The sequence below is a fragment of the Momordica charantia genome, assembly GCF_013281855.1.
Source record: "Momordica charantia cultivar OHB3-1 chromosome 4 unlocalized genomic scaffold, Mcharantia_2.0 BLBB01000004.1, whole genome shotgun sequence".
NCBI classification, from domain to species: domain Eukaryota; kingdom Viridiplantae; phylum Streptophyta; class Magnoliopsida; order Cucurbitales; family Cucurbitaceae; genus Momordica; species Momordica charantia.
Window position 1 is genome coordinate 183983 of NW_028275162.1, and position 23097 is coordinate 207079.

General features: G+C 37.2%; 1 protein-coding gene across 2 annotated transcripts; it reads left to right on the forward strand.

Moving 5' to 3' along the window:
• Positions 1 to 455: 455 nt before the first annotated feature.
• On the forward strand, positions 456 to 23061 carry SPK1 (guanyl-nucleotide exchange factor). 2 transcript variants are annotated; one of them, XM_022292179.2, is made up of 30 exons: positions 456 to 872; positions 969 to 1131; positions 2150 to 2271; positions 2425 to 2528; positions 2657 to 2712; positions 2867 to 2964; positions 3070 to 3207; positions 3917 to 4228; positions 4352 to 4642; positions 5274 to 5441; positions 5564 to 5755; positions 5871 to 5914; positions 9115 to 9184; positions 9327 to 9488; positions 9706 to 9813; positions 9994 to 10031; positions 10699 to 10843; positions 11334 to 11460; positions 12344 to 12537; positions 13093 to 13223; positions 15365 to 15440; positions 15637 to 15747; positions 18055 to 18237; positions 18613 to 18762; positions 19221 to 19394; positions 19501 to 19848; positions 19934 to 20266; positions 21307 to 21492; positions 21583 to 22557; positions 22671 to 23061. In XM_022292179.2, exons 1-30 carry the CDS (start codon positions 816 to 818, stop codon positions 22923 to 22925), a joined length of 5511 nt encoding a protein of 1836 aa, XP_022147871.1. In that variant the 5' UTR covers positions 456 to 815; the 3' UTR covers positions 22926 to 23061. The 2 variants fall into 2 exon arrangements, with proteins under 2 accessions (XP_022147871.1, XP_022147872.1); XM_022292180.2 differs by having other exon boundaries at positions 2428 to 2528.
• Positions 23062 to 23097: the final 36 nt, after the last annotated feature.

Genomic DNA, 23097 nt, shown 5'->3' on the forward strand with positions numbered 1-23097 from the left:
TTTCATATAAGTAAATCTTCTCCTATGATAGAGTTGAGTCCAACTCTGCTATTTGACGTGATAATCCCTCTTCCTTGTTCTCAACATGGGCGAACACACGTGCGAAGGATCACATGTTTGTACTTGATTTGACCATCAATGGGAAGAACAGTAATCAAAAAATAAGAAAAAGAAAAGAGGAATGGGGGAACATGGGATTGGGAGCGGCTGGGACCCAGTGGGGGCTCGGGCTGGCGTGGGCTGCTAAAGCAAGTATGGAGATGGTGGGCTGTATTTGAGGCAGTTGGGCGTAGGCCGTAGTAACGTGTATTAGTTGTTGGGAACAGAACAGAAGCATTTCGAGAGAGAAAAGAAGAGGATTTAATATAATATTTGCTTTTCTTAGAAGCTAAAAAAAAGGCAGTTCAAACTTGAAAAGAAGAAACAAAAAACCAAGGCCCGTAGACGGAGGGTCCGAATCCCTCATTAAACGATTATTATGCCCCCGAGATTCGCTGTCCTTCTCTACTCTGGACGCCTTACCTTACCCTTCACTCCCACTCCCACTCCCACTCCCACTATACTGTACCGCACTTGCCCTCTTTCTGCTGGAATGCCTTGAGCCGAGCTCTGCTGCTGCTTCTGGCTGGTGCCTCCTCCTTACATTTTTTCTCTCTCTTCTTCCTATTGACTTTAGATCTACCAACTACGCCATTGTAGTTTGTTCCACTTCTCAGATACCAAATTTGAAAGAGACTTCTCAACTCCATTTTTATTTTCTTCTTATCCTACTTCTCCACCTCCGAACCTTCTCCCAAAACCCTAGATCTACCACAATGCATCTCCTACATCGCCGAGATCCCACTCCCGCCTCCATCAAATGGCACAACAAGGTAAATGCTGCTTCTCCTCTCTCCTTCTCTCCTCCCGAGCTTCGAAATTGACTTCTACTTTCTCTCTTGCTTCGTTCTATTCTCGCTTCTGTGTAGTTTGAGGAGAATTTGGAGCAGTGGCCTCATCTCAATGAGCTGGTGCAGTGCTATTCAACTGACTGGGTGAAGGATGAAAATAAGTACGGTCACTATGAGACTATCGGTCCCGCGTCCTTCCAGAACCAGATATATGAAGGCCCTGATACTGACATTGAGACTGGTAATATGCTTTCACCACGCTCTTATAGTTTCATTTTATCTCTTCGGAAGTACCTGTTGTTATTTACTACTCTCTCACTGTTTCGTCAAGAATTTTGTTATTCGTCACAAATGGCGGTCGACATAGAGTCATTTTCGTGTTGGACGACTTATGTCTTCCTCTGTGTTTGACTTCAATCGGGGGTGCATGTATCAGACTGGGTGGATTTATGCACGCACGCACACCCATATATTCATACGTACATACATACATATAGTTAGGACATGAAACTTGTCACCTTTTCCAATCATGTTCTGAATCCTATGTTCTTGATTCTTCATAGTGTAGACTTTACATGCCATGAGCATTTGTTTATCAGCAGATAAAACTGATAGTAGGTGCTTTCTTAGGGTAGAAGAAGTGACTAGGGATCTCATTTATTTGCGAGTTTGTCAACTTTCCATGGGTGTCTGTTTACATATCCTGAAATGACCCTGAAAGTTGAGATTAAGAAGTGACTAGGAAGGCTACAAGTATGTAGCCTATTAATTTTACTACGCATTTAAATTTTAAACATGCTAATTACAATTATAATTATGTAAACCAACTAGGGAGTCAAGGACTTGTATCGTCTAATTTTTAAGTCAATTAATATCACTAGGTCATACTATGGGACCATGTATTTTTTTAAGAAAAGTAAGTGATTGTTTTGGTAATTGGAATTGAGATGGCTCTAAAGCTTCTTATGGATACTTTTTCACCGAGCAAAATTGGAGTATGATATTTTTTAAATAATATGAAGTGAGAGGTTTACTTGTAAATGTTAATGTTGCTCCCATAGTTCTCCTTTGTAAGGCTTTCCTCTATTACCTTCTAGGCATTAGATATTCCATCCAACTTATATGGTATCTCACACTTCCTAATCAAATCTCTTGTGTGCTATCAGAACAGTTCATAATTGTCATTTAGAGCTTCACATTTATACTTTGAACCATGTTCTTGTTTCGTATAAAGGAATATTTTCCAAACTTGTTTGCAGAAATGCGTCTCACTTATGCCAGGCGCACAAAGCCCGAAGATACTGCAGAGGATGATGTACCTAGTACCTCTGGAAGGCCAGAGGCTACAACATATGATCCATTATTATCAAATGTTCCAAAGGTTCAATTGCTTTGATTTTAGACTTTTAGTCTATCAAGATGATGACAGAATGAACCTAACATCATCTGACATTACACTGATTGTTGTATTTATCCCACTATATTTTTCATTTTTACATGAAACAAGTATAATGTAGTTCTAATATTTTTGCAGCAGTTTGGTGCTTCTCCTCTTCCAGCTTATGAGCCAGCCTTTGATTGGGAAAATGAACGGTCAATGATATTTGGCCAGAGGATACCAGAAACTCCCGTAACACAGTATGGCAGTAATAAAATCATATGCAGAATTCTATTTTTTTTTAACTAATTTACTACCTTTTGTTTTGTTTTCCTATGATAAGTCTAGACCACCATTTATTTTTTGTTCCTCCTGTGAATCATGTCAGTGGCTTGAAGATTTCTGTGAAAGTTCTATCCCTATCCCTTCAAGCGGGGTTGGTTGGTAAGCGTTTTTTGAATGGTTTTATATCTTTATGGGGTTCATGCTTCTTCTTCTTTATTTTTTATTTGGTAAACTTCAACTCATTTTATGATTGCTGACTTGGATATATTTTCTCTCTTCTCTCTTCACCCTTCACTTTCAACCCCTTCCAAAGAGCCATTTTATGGTACAATTTGCTTGTATAATAGGGAGAGAAGAGAAAAATTGTCTGAGGATTTCCATTTTCGCATTGTACCTAAAGAAATGCAGGATGTAAGCTACTTCCCCTGTTTTCCCCCATCCTAATTTAATTTACATCTCCCATGATTTTTGTTTAATGAATGTAGAATATAATTTCTTTGTCCATTACTGTTTCAGCCTAAAACATCACTTGAACCGCGTGGAATTTTCTTTTTGGAGGCTCCATCAGCATCGGTCTGTCTTTTTATCCAGTTAGAGAAACATGCCACAGAAGAAGGAGGGGTTACTGCTTCTGTGTATTCACGTAAAGAACCAGTATGTCTAAACGTATATGTTTCTCTATTATTTTGTTTGAGTAATCTCCATAAACTCTTCTTATTTTGAGCCTATAATCAATAATGTAGTTGGAACATTTTTTGGGGTAAATCTTGCATGGTTATTGTACGCTACTTTGTTTTTAGTTTATGAAGGCTTAATCTATTGGTCTTCATAATTTATCTTTACCCACAAAAGGAAAAAAAAAAGGAAATCTATTAGCCTCACTATGATTATTAATGATTGGAAGGAAAGCTCTTCTTGTTTAGTGTTTGGGAGGGGTGACCTCCACCCTCTACCCCTAGGATGTCTTCTCCTCTTGTTGTCTCCTTAAATATATTGTTTCTTATCCCAAAAAAAAAAAAAATTATGTTTTACTCTTTAGTGATACATATATCTCTTGATATTTTCTTTCAAATACATTGGTGGTGTATTTAGACCCTATAATTCCTGGTGCTAATATCAAACCCTTCTTCTACAATTGTTCTTCCAAAATTGGGTGAGTGACATGAGTTATCTTTGGAGAATTAAATGTTTAACTTTATTGAAAGAAAGAGGACATTCTGCTTTCGTTCCACCAAATGTTGAGAAATATAGCTTAATGCATGTGTTTAGCTGGTAAGGCAGTTTTATCCATAGTCCTGATCCTTTAAGTACTTGTTTCATTGTCTGAACTAATACTCTCTGATTGTATAAACTTCTCCTACAGGTGCATTTGAATGAAAGGGAAAAGCAAAAACTGCAGGTGTGGTCTCAAATCATGCCTTACAGAGAATCCTTTGCCTGGGCTATTGTTTCATTATTTGATAACAGCACTGGTGCAGCATCTGCTGGATCTGCTTCCCCAAGTAGTCCTCTTGCTCCCAGCGTAACTGGCTCTAGTTCCCACGAGGGTGTACTTGAGCCTGGCACAAAGGTCACAGTGGATGGTAAGCTGGGCTATTCTAGCGGAAGCTCTGTAGTCGTTGAAATATCAAACTTAAATAAGGTCAAAGAAGGCTACACGGAAGATGCACTTCAGGTGTGGTATTTCAATTATGACATCTAACCTTATTTGTACAAAATATATCTTATTGCACTTTCCCTGTAAACTCTGGAAGTGCCTCTAAATGTGGTCGATGATGGTTACTTATTCAAATTACAGGATCCTAAATACAAGGTACATAAACCCGTAAAAGGTGTTTTTAGGCTGGAAATTGAGAAGCACCAGATTTCCCATGCGGACAATGAAAACGTGTCAGAAAGTGGTAGTGTTATCAGTGATTCTGTTGATCTCGTGGATCGACAGGTCGATTCCACATTTAAGAAGTTCCCTAATAATGGTTTTGATAGTCATCACCATAGTAGCAGCTCGAAGTTAAATTTTTCTGATGGTAAAGAAGTTTCTGGAAATGGATCATATCCTCATGGCATTGCAGATTTAAATGCGGATGATGTAAGTATGGATGCTTAATGTCGTTTTCTATTTTAATATCCCACCACTCAATAGTTTTTGTTAGTAGAATCCTAATATCTGGGTTTGGTAGGTCTTTTTATTGTTTTTTTTAATGTTTACTTTGGAATAATGATTTTGATATGACGTAGTTTTCTTGATGAAATGCTTGTAATCTGTTTCTAAAAAAGATTATAATTAGAGATTACTGGGTGATGGATCATGCATTGCTGAAGTTCCCCAATTTTGTTTTTTGTTTTTTGTTTTTTTTGTTTTTTTGAATATTTTTAGAGAAGGACCTCAAGTACGGATCCCATTAAGAAGAATGTTAGAATATGAATTGATGTGTAAAGAATTGGAACAAGCGTTGACTTCAAATGGTATAATTAAATAAAGAAGTATTTAGCTTGAGGAGAAAATATATAGATATTTTTTTATGTATAGAATTAATTTAAATAAATAGATGCTTATAGAAAAGAAATGGAGAACATGTGGTGAAAATTAAGGATATCTACGGAAATACATAGTTCTTGAATTTTGAAATTTATGCCATCATTTCTATACAATCTTCACCAATGCATAGCCCAGATTATCATGAATAACTATTGACCGTACTTTGTTGGTTGGTTTTCAGTTCCATGCATTTGACTTCCGCATTATGACGAGGAATGAGCCATTCTTGCAGCTCTTTCACTGTCTTTATGTTTACCCCCTGACTGTTAGTTTGAGTCGGAAGAGGAACTTGTTCATTCGTGTAGAACTTAGAGAGGATGATAGTGACCCACGTAGACAGCCTCTGGAGGTAAATGTATACATAGTTATAACACCAATTCAACTCTTCCCATTGGCGAGGAGTTCCACATACATAGAAAATAATATGGATTTTGCCTACTTATTTATATTTTTTATGGGAGACTTGCTTAGGCAATATATCCCGTGGAGCTGGGTGCATCTCTTCAGAAATGGACTCACAGTCAAGTTGCTGTAGGGGCAAGAGTGGCTTGCTACCATGATGAGATTAAACTCTCCCTCCCTGCTACCTGGACACCGAAGCATCACCTGTTGTTCACTTTCTTCAATATTGACATGCAAGCAAAAGTAGAAGCTCCGAAGCCGGTAAGTTCTAGTCTGCTTCCTTTTGGGATCATGATTATTTTATGGCTGTTGGTTAATGTTATGAAATTTATTTGTTTCATTTGTCATTGTCTCATCTTCTGTTGCTTTATTCCAGGTGGCAATTGGATATGCAGCACTTCCCTTATCAACACATGCTCAGTATGTGCTCATGATGGAATTTATTCTCTCGATGAAACTACTTTATTTATTTATTTTCATGTAAGAGACACAAAGCGTTTCCTTACCGAAAAAGGAGGGAATGCAAAAAATACGGCAAGGAGATGAGGATGTCTGGGGAGTCTATAAAGGGGCCCAATCCAACACAAGTATACTAAAAGGGAGCATTAAAAAAAATCTCCCAAAATCTACAAAACTCTATTTATTTCTTTCAATCTAAATAGATCAAAGAATAGTTCTAATAGTGCTCTTCCAGACAATTGTAGCCTTTCCTTTGATCCACCAACTCCATATAAGTTTTAGGAACACAAAATTCCAATATTCGTGCATGCACCATGCAATACTGATCTTGTCACATACTATATAGTATTGATCAGGCTTCCATTGCCAAAGAACCGAAAAGAAGGTGGTCTGTAGAGTTATTCGTTGCTTCTGCAGTTCAAACAGACTCGAGGAAGTAAGGCCATGTGAGTATTTTTCTTTTGGACTTTTATCTCGAGAGTTTATGCTCTTGTAGGCCAGAGACCAAGGAAAGAATTTCACCTTTTGGGACCACCTTAAACTTCCAAATCCGATTTGTCAAGTAGCAATCAGTCTTCTCACTAGTAATTGACATTAGTGTCGCGGCTGATTTACTGGTGAAATTCTCGGAGGGATCTCCCTAACATAACAAGCACTTTTCAAGACAATATTTTTTGTTTTCAACTAATAGAAAATCCTCTTTTATCTAAAATATGGAGGCACCTATTTATCAGCTCATAAGATTAGCTTAAGAAGAGTTACTTATTCATGCATATTTTTTATGTAGTCTTAAAAGTCTACTTTTTGGAGAAGCAATATGTATTAAACTATGGAGTCGAAGCTTTTAGGAGGGGTGCTTTCATGATGGTCCTCCGTCCTCTATTTTGAGTTATTTCCAGTTCGTTGGTAACAAGGGGGTTTAATCAGGGTTTCTTCCATGGATTTTAGTAGTTGTAGTATTTAGATAAGTCTTTTTTTTTCCATTAGATTTGTTAGTAATTTTTGGGGGTTTTGGATAAAGGTTGAAGGATAAAGAAAATCTTCTTTTATTTAATTCTGCAATGGAAGCTATGACGTTTGGTGGAGTAAGAAATGGTGGAATTTCTATAATGCCCATTGAATCTCAAGTTCTCTAATAATATCAGAACCTTCTGGATTTCAGAATTTTTTAATTAGAGTGGTTGGTTTAATAGAAGTTTCATTTCTTTCCAAGGAAGGGAAAGAGAAGTATTTGGGGATCTAGCAGGAGTTAACAAGGATGGGTGGAGGGTTTTTCGGGAGATGTTGGGCAAGTTCCAATGGAAGTTTAGTTATGGAAAGGAAATGGTTGGGGGGGAGTTTGAAGGAAATAGTGCGAGCTTGGGTGATCCATTTTTAGGGGAAGCTCTCTAGTGGGTAAAGGAAGTCAGGGGGTCAAAATCAAGGCTTATTTGAAGGAACCTGAAGTAAATTGGGTAACAAAGAAAGGTTTCACGAGGAGGGAGGCAGAATTTGCTGAAGTAGATTGGGAACTGACCATTATTATTACAACACTTCATATTCATGATCACTGGTTTACCGTCTTGAAAGAATCAAGAAAGATCATCCACGAAGATTGCATGCTAAATCCTTTTCATGTTACTAGAGCTTTAATTAGAGAAGCAAAAAGAGAAAAAATTGGAAGAGCTTTGTAAAGTCAAAGGTTGGATGGTGTTGGAATTTTCTCTTATGTTTTATAGATGATATGCTAAAAAATGTGGGAAACCCAAGATTATTCAATGTAATGGGGGTTGAATTAGATTGAGAGGTATTTCATTATTGTTGTGGAAAAAGGATGTCTTGAACCTATAGGAGAAATGTGTTGGGATTTGTGAACATGTTGGATTGTTTAGCAGCAAGAGTAAAGATGTAATGATACTTTTGCTGGTTTATCCTGATTTAACGTCCTAATGATGGTAGGTTTGTGGTATAAATTTTGATTAGGAATTCCTTTAGGTTGCTAGTGGGGTAGAGTGCAAAAGTTTATGGGAGCTTCTCTGCTGTTACTGAGGTCTTGGAAGAGCTTTGATTAGAAATGGAGTGCTTGTCCGTAAATCTCCTTGGCTGGTTGGGAATAAAAGAAACAGTGATCTCCATATTCACAACTAACTTTAATCATGCTGTCCAACTTAGGGGAAGATAAACAGGAATGTTTTCTAGTTTGAACTTGTGTTCATAGGTATTTGATTCATCAAAGATGAGAGTTCAAAAACAGATTCATGGCTTTTGTGCAGTCATTTGGGAAGTTTGGCTTGAATATAAGTGTAAAGGATGTACAGATCCTACATCTTTTATAGTTGATCTTTGTCCCCTACTTGTATCAATTGGAGATCCTTCTTATAGCTCCTTTGCTACCATCAAATTCTCCTTCTGTAAACTTCACATATATCATTGAATTTTTTTCTTAGCTAAAACGAAGATCCCAAACTAAAACTTCAACATTCTTGGGATATTTTTACTTCCATATATATCATTGAATTTTTTTCTTAGCTAAAACAAAGATCCCAGACTAAAACTTCAACACTCTTGGGATATTTTGACTTCCATATGCCTTTGCCAAAGTAACTGATGTAACTACATGCAAAGCCTAGATATAAGAAACTTTCCTGAATTTTTGAGCCTTGACAGTCTAGCATCTCAAGGATCCAAAAGGCTGTTAGATGGCCCCACTCTAGTCATGAACTGTTCCTTCTATTCTCTTTTTGAAATTCTTCCTAGAATTTAGGAACCACCATCATCTCTCTCACTTAAAACATCTTTATGAGCATAGATTGCAGGACTAGGACGGGAACCTTGAAGAAAGAAAGTTACTTATTTATCAAGCTTGAAAAATTTGAAAAGTGACTCCATATAGTTTCCCGATTGGCATTTTTATGAAGTGCACATGCTTCTTTTTCGTCTCATTTCGTCTGTGAATTTTAGGTGAATTTTAATCAATTCCATATTTCTCAAAAATATGATTATTATGCTGTGTACCTTCAAATTGCACCTTTTCCTTTTTGTTACTACAATGTAGTTGTAGGAAACAGGCTTTGGGTGGTGTTATTATTTATTTAATGCCCATGCTATTATGTTGCAGTAAATTGTGTTCATTTATGCATCTCCTGGTGCTCAAAAGCTCTGATCTTGATGGTTTAATTTAGGTTGCGGTCTGAAATTTCCTTACCAGTAATGAGAGAGCTTGTTCCACATTACCTCCAAGATTCAAACAGGGTATGTTTTTGCTTCCTTCACCATCATGTCTACTGCAACAGTGGAACTTTCTGATTCAGTGGTTTGGCTCTTTTAACTTCTTATTGATCTGTGTTTGTTTGTCTTCCACTTACCTACTATTCATTTCTTTCTGATTGTAAAGGAGAGGTTAGATTACTTGGAAGATGGGAAAAACATCTTTAAATTGCGCTTAAGACTATGTTCTTCCCTGTATCCTGTTAATGAGAGAATCAAGGATTTTTTCCTGGAATATGATAGGCACACTCTTCGAACAAGCCCTCCTTGGGGTTCTGAACTTCTGGAGGTATGTTTCCATTATTATGAACTCCACATGCACATACCCCATTGCGATTTAATGTAATTGTTTCATATCATACCATCCAATGTTAGTAGACAGCCATGTAGATGATTATATGCTTTAATTGTTACAAGCCAATTGTTCAGAAACGAAAGAAAGCCAATTGGGGATTAATTTAACAGAGTATTAACATCTTTGGCATGGTGCTGCCCGTCACATGCAGGCTATTAACAGTTTGAAGAATGTTGATTCCACTGCGTTGCTTCAATTCCTTCATCCTATTTTGAATATGTTGCTCCATCTCATTGGCAATGGTGGAGAAACCCTCCAGGTTTCATTCATTGAACTTATTATTCCTTTCATGTTACTAACTGTCTTTAGAGGTCTTTGTTTGCTTGAATTAATTTCCGATGAAGCCTTGATGGCTGTGCTTGATAATATCTTTCCACATTTCTTTTTTGGGTTTCAATACAAGCTGTTATCTAATTCCTGTTTGTAATATGTATTTCAGGTTGCAGCATTTAGAGCAATGGTTAATATTGTTACAAGGTACTTGTTCGAGCTGTAGATTTTACATTTATTTGGGTCTAGTTTATTATGCACAAGTAGCATTTTTTTTTGCATTTCAAAAGGATAAACATCAGCTGTCTGCCACTTACTGCCCCTTCCGTGCCTTTTACCACATGTTTGTTTGGAATAGGATGAATGCCACATCTTCTCTTTTTCTTGCTCCAGGATGAACAACACATCTTATCTTTTTCTTGCTCCAGGATGTTGAGGATATATTGAAAAGTATTAAATATTTCATTTCATATCCATTTAAGTTCTTATGAGTACTATCACAGTAAGAAGTTGTCGGTGCAAATCCTTGCAATGCCATTTTCTTTCCAATGAGTACTATTAGTTCATATGTTGAATTTTGTAAATCAGATTAATATCTTAGCCACGTGTGAAGGGAGATTGTCCGAGAATATATTGAAAAAGATTCAATGTATCCTGACCTATCAACTTTACTTATGACTTGTAAATCTAACATAGAACCACCATGGACTTTTCATCATGCGCCCCTTATGCAAAAAAAGACAATGAATCACAAAGACATCTCTTCATGTTCTGCCTTTTCTCATCCAGAATTTGGGGACGTTTGACATTTTATTTGGAATTCTTATAGTTATTCATTGCATTTTGTTGTTATATCATGTGACAAAATATATAGGGTGCAGCAGGAATCGGCCGAAGATGGTGAAAGAAATCATTTCCTTGTTAATTATGTTGATTATGCTTTTGATGACTTTGGTGGTCGTCAGCCACCTGTTTACCCTGGTCTGTCCACTGTCTGGGGAAGCTTGGCGAGGAGCAAGGTAGTTTGGCTCTCATTTGTTTTTGCAATTGGCTAATGATTATGTGTTCATTTTTATTTTAATATCACCAGAATTGCTATATCTTTTCTTTTGTACATGAATTGTGTTATTGACACCCATACCTTTTTATTATTTAGCTCGAACCTCGAAGACGTTAATTGGTCATTCATTATTTTTTAATTATTATTTCTTTTGGTATTTAATTTGGATCCTAACCTATTCCTGATGATCCGTGAACCTTCATACTTGTGCACTCACCAGACTACATTTTAGATATGAACACTGTGGAAATTAAACTTCCATTAAAGGAGATATGAACCCCGTGGAAATTAAACTTCCATTAAAGGAGATATGAACCCTGTGGAACTTATTGGATCCCGATTTTCAAGTCAGGAAGCTCTGTTAAAAATTTGTTTTGTTAGTTTTCCAATTACCGTGGAGATAAAACATATAAGAGATTAATTTAATACTGAAGTCTTTTATTTTGTAGGCCAAAGGCTATCGTGTTGGACCAGTATATGATGATGTTTTGGCTATGGCCTGGTTTTTCCTTGAGCTAATTGTCAAATCAATGGCACTGGAAAAAACTCGGCTTTATTACCATAGTCTTCCCTTAGGTGGGTTTAGAGTTCTCTGTTCTTTTATGTTGTGCTAGTCATTTTATTTTGACTTTTATTTTGGATTCTAAACATGTGTTCATGTTGGTGCGTTCTGTTTGTGTGTGTTATTTTCTCATCTGCAAGGTTATTTGACTTGGAAGTAGGAGAGCTTGTCATGAAAATATGTCTTCAAAATTTACATTGTGTGAACCCTTCTCAAAATTTTAAGTTACCAGATCCGTATGACTTTGATTACTTTTTATTATTAAGTCACCCTTCCTACATAAACTTGGATACTTAGATTGAAGAGACCTAACATGTAGATCTATCAATATCGGATGGGGATAATAACATTATAGGGTTTTGAACCTATAATCATCTCACAGATCTATATAAATCTTTGTTTCTTACCAAAAAAAAAAAAACAAATCTTCTCATCTAATTTCGTATTAAATTACCTTTTATCCCTTAAGATTATATATTTTGATTATGTTACCAAAGTTTGCTCTTTGGTTTTTTGGATTCTACTCTGACGTGCACTCACCATATCATTTTTTAGCATTGTGTCTTTCCTTAATTTAATAGTGAAGTTCTTTATTTGTCTGTTATTGATGAAACATATGAACATTTGAAAGGGTTGTCAGTGGTTGTCTTCAAAATTGAAATTGTGTGCATGTGGGCAGAGTTAATTAATGATCAGTGGGAGGTTTCTGTTTCTTGTTTAACAAAAACAGAAAAAAATGAACTTGTCATCGTATGCCATGTAATGTTTGTAAGACTTATTAAAGATTGAGTAGAGATCTTTCTGGCAGATGCTAAATACTTTTAATTGTCACATGATTTGTAACTCTACTAATTTTTCCCAATTGTTTCTATTCCTTTGATTTCTTTTGCTTTACAGGTGAAGAGATTCCTCCAATGCAATTGAAAGAAGGTGTATTTAGATGCATATTGCAGTTGTACGATTGCCTTCTTACTGAAGTACATGAACGCTGCAAGAAGGGATTAAGCTTGGCTAAACGTTTGAATAGCAGTTTAGCATTCTTTTGTTACGACCTTTTGTCCATTATTGAACCTCGCCAAGTATTTGATTTGGTATACTTTTGCTCAAATATTTGTTTTACTTCTTTGTTGGTCTATATTGAGTTATGGGTGTAGGCAGATAATAATTTTAGTGTGAACTCCTGAAATCTAAAATTGCAGTGAAGACATGGTTTTAATGTGTACTTTCAAGAATCTAAAACTTCCACGAAGTTTTCTTTATATAATTTTATATTTAACAACTCTCTCTAGGCATTGATGTAATTATACTATTGATAGTAATACAAAGTAATAAAAGAAAGGGATCGTGGTACAGTGCTTTCTTTGCTAAAAATTAATTTGAAGTACTCCTTCCCTCTTTATCCATTCAAATTTCAAGTTGAACTTATTTTAACTGTGTAAACTACTAGTTGATTGATTTATTTTTAGAGTACTGGGAAAGCTGGGCATATATTCTATTGCAACTAGAGATCAAATCTGTATGAAAACATAGAGTATGAAAAGCTTCAGTGCATAGCCTCCAGGATGTGACATTTCTATGCTGCGGTCCTTTTCCCCCCATTCGATAATTTAATGTACTCTTAACGAGTTATCTTCAATCTGTTGCAGGTGTCCTTGTACCTGGACAAGTTTTCAGGTGTTTGCCAATCAGTTCTGCATGACTGCAAGCTTACGTTTTTGCAGATTATATGTGATCACGACCTCTTTGTTGAAATGCCTGGAAGGGACCCTTCAGACAGGTGCCTTACCTTTAGCACATACTTCTACAATGCTTATAAATCTTTTTTCTGCCCTGGAAATAATAAACACGTTCATTTCTGTACCATCATATAAAAGGTGAAGATCACAAAGGATCTTTACATATGCTTGAATGAAATCTCTTAAATCTTAGATGTCAAAGTTGAATGACAAGCTGCAAAATGAGTTTTACTCTGCACAATTTTTGTATACATACTGATTGTATATCTGATAGTGGTCTTAGTTGGCCTATATATTTTTTTTGTTTTTGGATGTGAAACATTTCATTCAATTTTTGTATAAACATTTGATTGATAAGAAACATTTGCCTACCTATTTTTGATAACTGGGAGTGGGAGCTTGCTCCCCTATACCCAGGGGAACCTGCGCCAGCCCCAAGGCCGGACCTGGGAGACGTCAAGGGAGTTGGCCTATCTATTGAATTACTGAAAGATGAGAACATGAATACACAGAAAATTCATAGCACTTTGAGATGTCAGGAGCTCTCTCCCTTCGAACATGTTCACAGATCAAAATAGCACAATAACTCACTGCCCATGCAAGGGCTCTACTCTCAAATAAAATACCATCTCTCCCTACGTGGTCTATTGCCACACTAACCTATTACTAAACTGGGGAGTCCACTGCCTTATTGCAACTTGTAAGTACTTAGTAGTTTTGACATAGCATGTGTACTGCCCATTGTGCCTTGAATTCCTACCTCTAGTTTGTAACCTCCTCTTTCTGTATATTCCTACCTCTAGCTGATTTGTCTTTTGTCAATGGGATCGTTTGACCAAGTGCTTTGTAGAGTAGGAGCTTTTCATCCTTGATTTTGGTAGAAAAAAGTGGGAATAGGAACATTTGACGTCAGGAAAGAGGCCACTTGAACACCTATAACCTATTCAATCTTGGTTGATTAGGTTGAGTTGGAATTGTTGGTTGATGTTCTCTATGACCTTTTTCTTTGCCCCCGTCAATCAGGAACTTTTCGGGAAGTCACAAAATGGGGAGAGCTCCCTTTGGGTGCAGAAGATTTTGAACAAAAGAGGAGTTTCTGTGGGTAATATGGAATTTGAAGGAAATGTTAGGATAGGAAGCAAAATTTAAGCTGGCCCGGACACACGGATATCAGAAAAAAAAAAAAAAAAGGAAGCAAAATTTAGCAGTCCCCACTGTGGAAAAAAATTGGCTCGAGAGAGTTGAAACAGTGATTAAGAACTTCATCGGAGACCATGATGGCCCCATTTTCCCTTCAACAAAAATCTCTCTTTTGCATAGGTTTGAACCTAGATCTACCCTCTTGAATTCACAACTGCCTCCCATGGTGCTGAGTTCTTCAAAATTCGATGGGATTCTACTCATGTGGTTATAAGACCATTTTGGAGCATTTGGTTGGAAAGGAATCAGAGAATTTTCGAGGGTAAATCCTCCAATACTATTTTTTGTGATAGTGTACTGCTTAGAGTTTTGTGGTGGAGCCACTCACATGGCAAATTATTTTTAACTATCCTATATCTATGATTATCATTTATTAAAGATTGGATGGGGACATGGGGTTATGTAACCTAGCTTCGTGAGGGAGGGGCATATCTCTTCCCCTGCCCCTAGGTTGCATTGTTCTTTGTGTTATTGAAGTTTCAGAAGTTTCTACCCAAATCCTGACCACCATAAGTTGGCCTAGTGGTCGATGGGAACAATGAGCTCAAACGATGGTGGCCAACTACCAAAGATTTGAAATGAAATGTAGTACGTTCCGAGCTTGTCTCATGAGATTAGTTGAGGTGACTTAAAAGAACCTTGTTTGCTTGCAATGACTTGGGAAACGTCGGCCTTTTTGTGTTACAATGAGGGATGGTTTACTCTAGGTAATCTAGTTTAACATGAAAAGTGGAACTGTGCTACTGATGGCCACACTTCTATTTTACCTTCGTTTGGTGGGTGGATTAAGTTCTTAACCTACCAGGGTACTCATGTCCACTTGATATGTTCTTGCCAAATGTTGCATGTTAGTCGTGCTGATAGAATTTTAAGTAGTGCTAATCTGTCTTTCTTTCATCTCTTTTTTGTGAAGACCTTGTTATTTTGGCTTTAATAGTGCCTTATGGCTTTATGTATGACCAATTTTACGTTTATGTTATAGGAATTACCTTTCATCTGTATTAATACAAGAACTTTTTCTTACTTGGGATCATGATGATTTACCTCTGCGGGCAAAGGTGAGACTAACTGCAATCTACAAGTGTTGGAGAAGTAATCATGCTATGTTTCAGAGGGCACTTAAATTTTCATATATATGTTCTTGGGTTTGGTTTTGCATACCTACTATCTAATGTTGTTTTTGTGTTTGACCCACTTGATTAACTTTTGTCTTTGACCCACTTGGTTAACTTTTGTTTTCTGACTTGTCTTTAGGCGGCTAGGATTTTAGTTGTTCTCCTATGCAAGCATGAATTTGATGCTCGGTACCAAAAGCCTGAAGATAAGCTATACATTGCTCAGCTGTATTTTCCACTTATTGGGCAGGTGCATGTTTTTATCTTAGCCAATTCTATCTTTATGACGCACATTATCTTCTAACATCCAAGAGATATATTGGAACAATTTGTTATCATTTCCCATATAATAAAAATTTTACATTCGTATAGTGAAATGTCATTCCCTTTCTGTTTTGAGCTCTTAAGTGTAGATTTGATTATATCCCGATTTCAACTAATTGTGAGACCACACCTCTTTAAGAAGTATATGTTCTGGGATAAAATGGTACGGTTAGAAGGTATTGAACTGACTCTGGACTAACAATGTTAATTGATGCATCTGGATGTATTTGTTGATAAAATGAGTATCTGAATTTTCAAAAATCAAGAAAGATCAAATGAAGGTTGCTGACAAATCTTTTTGAAGATTGATTCTTACAACTCATATTAAAAGAGGTCAACAATGCGTTCATCTATCAAGATAAATAATTAATTGAGACCTTAAAGGTATTGGGACTCAGGGTTGTTGTGCAACATTCAAGTGTTCTAGTTCGCGGTTTGTTAGAGTATATATTAGTATATTTTATATTCTTGTATTAATATTAATTTGTCCTTTACCTTCTCCTTATAGGATTAGGTCAACCTTGTATATTTGTCTATGTATATAGACTTTAATAATGAGAATACAGTACATTGGATCCACTCCAACCTTAGTCTCTACATGGTATCAGAGCTCTAGGTTTTGTGGTCATTAGGGTTTTGATGCCCATTAGGGTTTTGTGCCCATTAGGGTTTTGTCCCTTAGGATTTTTGTTCATTGCTATCCAACACTCACCACCGCCGCCGCCGCCGCCGCCCACTGCCGCCGCCCACCGCCGCCGATCACCGCCGCCGACCACCGCCGTTGCCGCCGTTTGCTAATTTGCCAGTTATTTTTCCAATTGCTATTCGTGGGTTTCGTCTCGCCGTCCTTCGCACCTTCGTCGCGATGCGCTTCCGTGACCACCAATCGCCTTCGCCCCTTTGGTTGTCGTGGGGGAGCACTTGGGGTTTCTGGTTTTAGAAAACACCTAATCCGGTTTGGTTCCAACCGTTTGATTCATCTGTTTTGTTTGGTTCGGGTGGTTTGGTCTGGTTCTGTCGTTTTATTCAAATAAGTTCGCTTGTTTGTTATGGCTGAGAAGAAATCAATCGTAACTTCTGTGGTGATCTCAATGATATCAAAAATCACAGAACACAAGTTGAATGAAGCACGAATAGATTATTTGTCTAACAAGTTGGGCATGATTAACATACATGCACCAACTTGAGGGGGAGTGTTAGAGTATATAGATTAGTATATTTTATATTCTTGTATTAATATTAATTTGTTATTTACCTTATCCTTATAGGATTATAGGATTAGGTCAACCTTGTATATTTGTCTATATATATAGACTTTAATAATGAGAATACATTACATTTGGATTCTCTCCAACCTTAGTCTCTACGCGGTTAAAATATTGCCATATACCTTTTAACGTCTTTATATCTCATTCAGAAGCAAGGCAGAGTAATTTGCTTACAAATTAGCATAATGGGGCTTTTTTTTAAATAAAAAAATTCATCAAATGAAAGAAAAGAGGTAAATACAAAAAGAATGCAGAATAGGTTATTTCATAAAGAACTAATGTATATAGATAATGATTGCAACAATAGTTGCTTACTATTTGCCCTTCATATGTAAGTTTAGTTTCAGAGGCTGGAAATAGTAATTCGGTGGTCCAAGAACTGAATTCTACAATACGGGGAAAAAGCATCTCTTAGTAGGTTGAACCAATAGTGTCAGCATTTATCTGAATTCCACAAAGATCACCTAGGGCTTACATGATTGGAAATAATGTGATGATCAGCCTAGCATGGATGCCTGCTGATTGTATAATTTATCTTTGCACTCTCAAGTCTCAATATATTGCAGCTTCACATTAGAAAGTATTGGATAATGCCTTTGAAGAGTTCTATTACTCTATTAGTCATATCATGGTGTTAATACTCCCCCCTCTTCCATCATTATAGCTTTTTGAATCTCTTATCCAACTGGAGACTTATTTTGTAACTCCCTTGGATGGAGTGTCTTCCCTTCTCATGAAATAAAATAATGCCTTTGAAGAGTTGCCTCTTTATTTCTTTCATTATTTTCCAATTAATATTCATATTATAACATTCACCAAGTTGCATTTAACGTGCATTTGCATGATGAACGTATACAAATGCATAGATGTATGCTCATGCACATTCCTTTCTAGAATGTACTATCACCTTGTTGATCTTAACTGTGTTCAATTTCTCTTACAGAATTGTGTTGTGTTCTTCACAGATTTTAGATGAAATGCCCGTCTTCTATAACCTAAATGCTATTGAGAAGCGTGAAGTTCTGATTGTGATTTTGCAAATTGTGCGTAATTTAGATGATACTTCACTTGTCAAGGCATGGCAACAAAGCATTGCTCGAACCAGATTGTTTTTCAAGCTCATGGAAGAATGCCTTATTCTTTTTGAGGTTGTCATTTGTTTGAAATTCCATATTCTTTTGATGTCTTATCTGCCTTCTTGATCCTGTAGCTGATTGTCATCAAGATCAATGGTTGTGCTAGTTGATAACTCATAGTCTCACTAAGATCACTGGTCCTCTAGCTGATTCTCATTATTTTGTAGTTAATATTACTCGCTTCAATATTGTTGGTCTTGGTTAATAATCCAAACCCTTATTGAACTACTTATTACTTGTTTTCTTCCATGGTGATGATACAGTAAATGGTACATCTCCCTGACTTCTATCCAAAAAACAAAGAAAGTAAATGATATATCTTCACCTTTGATTTTGTATATTGAGTCAAAGTCTTCTAACTCTCTTGATGTCCCCTGTATTTTGCAGCATAGAAAACTTGCTGATGGCATGCTTATTGGATCCAGTTCTCGGAGCCCTGCTGCTGTTGGTGATGGACCTGGTTCCCCAAAATACTCTGACAGACTATCTCCTGCAATCAACAACTACCTATCTGAAGCATCAAGACAAGAATTCAGAGTGGGTACCTTCTTTTTGTACCCTGCGTGACTCTGGCCTCTTGAACATGTTTAGAGAATTGTTACTTAAAAGATAATTTTTCCTGTTTTTGTTTAGTGTGTTGTCACAGATGCCCAGTTTCTAGAATAAAGGATGTTCTTTTTTGTTCCAAAATCATGAGTCTGTAAATGGTGATATCAATGCACACATTAATATTGTTCCTTTATAAATTATCCAATCACAATTACTAGAAATAATTCTAAGAAAAATGAATCCAAAGAAACATTTATGTTTCCTTATCTGTGCTCGACCATTGCTATTTTAGGTTATCTGTGCTCGACCCACTGCCTTTAGGTTGCCTTGGCCTTTTTTGGGTCTTGTTTCTAATATACCTTGTTTGTTTCTTATCCAAGAAAAAAAAAAAGAAGAAGAAAAATTCATATCTTCTGATTTCTTTTTGTGCATCTTCCTCAATGCAGCCTCAGGGAACACCTGATAATGGTTATTTATGGCAGAGGGTGAACTCTCAGTTGAGCTCCCCCAATCAGCCATATTCCTTGAGAGAAGCACTAGCTCAGGCACAATCTTCTAGGATTGGTGCATCTGCTCAAGCACTAAGGGAGTCACTGCACCCAGTACTAAGACAAAAATTGGTACACTTCTCCGATTTTTAATTTTAATTTGATTCTTTGTAGTGATTTTATATAACATTATTAATATGTTTTTTCTAGGCAACTTAACTTCTAAGTTTGCTCTCAGGAACTTTGGGAAGAAAACTTAAGTGCTGCAGTGAGTCTTCAGGTTTTGGAAATAACTGAGAAGTTCTCTTTGATGGCTGCATCCCATAGCATTGCTACTGATTATGGGAAACTTGATTGCATCACCTCTATATTCATGAGCTTCTTCTCTAAGAACCAACCTTTGGCATTCTACAAGGCCTTGTTTCCTGTCTTTAACAGTGTCTTCGATCTTCATGGTGCAACTTTAATGGCAAGAGAAAATGACCGTTTCTTAAAGCAAGTAACATTCCATCTTCTTCGGCTTGCAGTTTTTCGAAATGATAGCATCAGGAAAAGGGCTGTTTCAGGGCTTCAGATACTTGTGAGGGTAGGATTTTTAAATTGCATTTTTCACAAATTTTAACTTCTTGATTTGTTTTCCAAAATCGTGTACCTTATCTTTTGTGTTGCAGAGTTCTTTCTGTCACTTTATGCAGACAGCTAGGTTGAGGGTCATGCTCATAATTACTTTGTCAGAGTTGATGTCTGATGTGCAAGTAACTCAGATGAAAGCGAATGGGACACTTGAAGAGAGTGGTGAGGCACAAAGACTACGAAAATCCTTAGAGGACATGGCAGATGAATCCAAGAGTTCTGATCTGTTGAATGAATGCGGACTTCCTGAGAATGCCCTTGTAATAATTCCAGAAGCATCTGCTGACAATAAGTGGTCTTGGTCGGAGTTGAAATATCTTTCTGACAGCCTCCTTCTGGCTCTTGATGCTAGTCTTGAGCATGCTCTTTTAGTAAGTCTTCGTGCCATTTACGTTGGTATAATTTATTGCTATTATTATTTTTGGATTGTATATGTATGCCATGGTCCATTCTGTTCATTCCAGATGAAATGTGGAAAGTGCAGGGTTTTGTTTATCCTGATACGTATGAATATCATTTTCTTTGGAAGGTGGATCACGTTCAATTACTGCAGACATTTTAGAATTGATATAAATAAAAATTGCTTGGTTGCCAAAGCATTGTTTGGAGCCATATGCTATATGTGACGAAACAAGATGACTTGGAAATGTTCTTATTACCTAATATCTGATGTACGGATATTTCTGTATCATGTGTTGGAGAACAGTAGGATTGATATATGATACTAGAAACAACTTGTTTTTCTGTGAACATTTTATTTGAAATTTGCAATAGCCGGGGAAAGTCAATGACAGTCTTGCTAAAGAAGGGAGAATTTCTGATGAGGACATCTTCCATTTCTAGAGTATAAAAACCACACTGAAGAAAATCATGGGGCTTGAACACACTAATAATAGTGAAGAGGGAGATTATGTTATTTCTGAAGTTATGATCTGACCTTACACATCAGATTAGTGGTATATGTTTGGTAGTAGTTATTGCTTTTCTGAAACTAAAAGTATTGATACCTGATGCCAACACCATTCTCTTGTCGTTTCTAAACTTGTCTGACCAATTTTTTTCTATTCAGGCCTTTTGTGATGTCTGCAATAGAAAAGCTGTCCTGTACTTGTTTGATGTTGCGTGAAAAATCTGATGCTGGCTCTCCTTAAACCTCAACTTATTTAGGCTAAAGCTTTTGAACTTCCTAAAATTTATGAAAATTATGCATCTTATCATACTAATTATGTAATGAAGAGGGAGAGTATCCTCTTCGAAGTCGAGTCAAGAAAATAATATATGACCTTGCACAGATTAGACTTGTGGTATTTCTGGTAGTAGTTATTACCCTCCTAGACTTGAAATAGTGACGTCTGATGCAAGCATTATTCTGTTGTGTACTATACTTATGCTGGCTAATTTCTTGATTTAGGCCTCTGTGATGTCAATGGATAGATATGCTGCTGCAGAAGGTTTCTATAAACTTGCGATGGCATTTGCCCCTGTACCTGACCTACATATTATGTGGTTATTGCATTTATGTGATGCGCATCAAGAGATGCAGTCATGGGCTGAAGCTGCACAGTGTGCTGTAGCAGTCGCAGCTGTGGTCATGCAGGTACTTCACATTTCCAGTTGATTTTCAATGAATGGAATTTTCTCTACTCAAATTTGTCTTGCTGGAGGCTTACGATGGGATTTTCTTTAGGCTCTTGTTGCTCGAAATGATGGTGTCTGGAGCAGAGATCATGTAACAGCTCTACGTAGAATTTGCCCAATGGTCAGCAGTGAGATCACGTCGGAGGCATCAGCAGCTGAGGTGGAGGGATACGGTGCCTCTAAACTCACACTCGACTCTGCTGTGAAGTACCTACAGCTTGCAAACAAGCTTTTCTCTCAAGCTGAGTTGTATCATTTTTGTGCTAGTATTCTGGAACTTGTAATTCCAGTTTACAAAAGTAGGAGAGCGTATGGGCAATTGGCAAAATGTCACTCTTCACTGACGGATATCTACGAATCAATCCTTGAGCAGGAATCAAGTCCAATTCCGTTTACTGATGCAACCTATTATAGGGTGGGATTCTATGGCGAAAAATTTGGGAAGCTGGACAGGAAGGAATACGTATATCGTGAGCCCCGTGATGTACGATTAGGTGACATTATGGAGAAACTTAGTCATGTTTACGAGTCTCGGATGGATGGGAGTCACACACTGCACATTATTCCAGACTCTAGGCAAGTGAAAGCAGATGAGTTGCAGCCGGGAGTTTGCTACCTACAGATAACAGCGGTTGATCCTGTCATTGAAGATGAAGATCTGGGAAGTAGGAGAGAGAGAATCATTTCACTATCTACTGGGAGTGTTCGTGCACGCGTCTTTGACCGCTTCTTATTTGATACACCATTTACCAAAAATGGAAAGACTCAAGGTGGACTAGAAGACCAATGGAAGAGGAGAACTGTTCTACAGACCGAGGGCTCCTTCCCCGCATTGGTAAATAGACTTTTAGTTACTAAGTCCGAATCGCTCGAGTTCTCCCCTGTAGAAAATGCGATTGGAATGATTGAAACTAGAACTGCTGCTCTGCGAAATGAACTAGAAGAGCCTCGCAGTTCTGAAGGGGATCAACTTCCACGACTCCAGAGTCTTCAGAGAATACTCCAAGGCAGTGTTGCAGTTCAAGTGAGCTTCGAACTTGATTTCTCCAATCTGCTGGTTTTTATAATATTATGCGCATGTACAATTGAAGTTTGGACTTCAATGTTTTCACCTAACGTGTATCTCCATGGATGCAGGTTAACAGTGGAGTGTTGAGTGTGTGCACCGCATTCTTGTCCGGTGAGTCAGCTACGAGGTTGCGGTCACAGGAGTTGCAGCAACTCATTGCTGCCCTTCTTGAATTTATGGCTGTATGTAAGCGTGCGATTCGAGTTCATTTTAGATTAATTGGAGAAGAAGACCAGGAGTTCCACACCCAACTAGTGAATGGATTTCAGTCTCTCACTGCAGAATTATCGCATTACATTCCAGCCATTCTATCGGAGTTGTGAGAAATGTGTGAATACCCCCTTTTGCCATTTTATTGGGTTTATTGTAGTAACAAAATCTACATTTTTCATGTTTAATGTTGTGTAGTCTGTAACAGCATTGTATTCTTGTGTATATATATTTTTTCTTCAGCCTCCAGATTTTAGAGTATAAATGTGGTGTTAATAGGAGTAA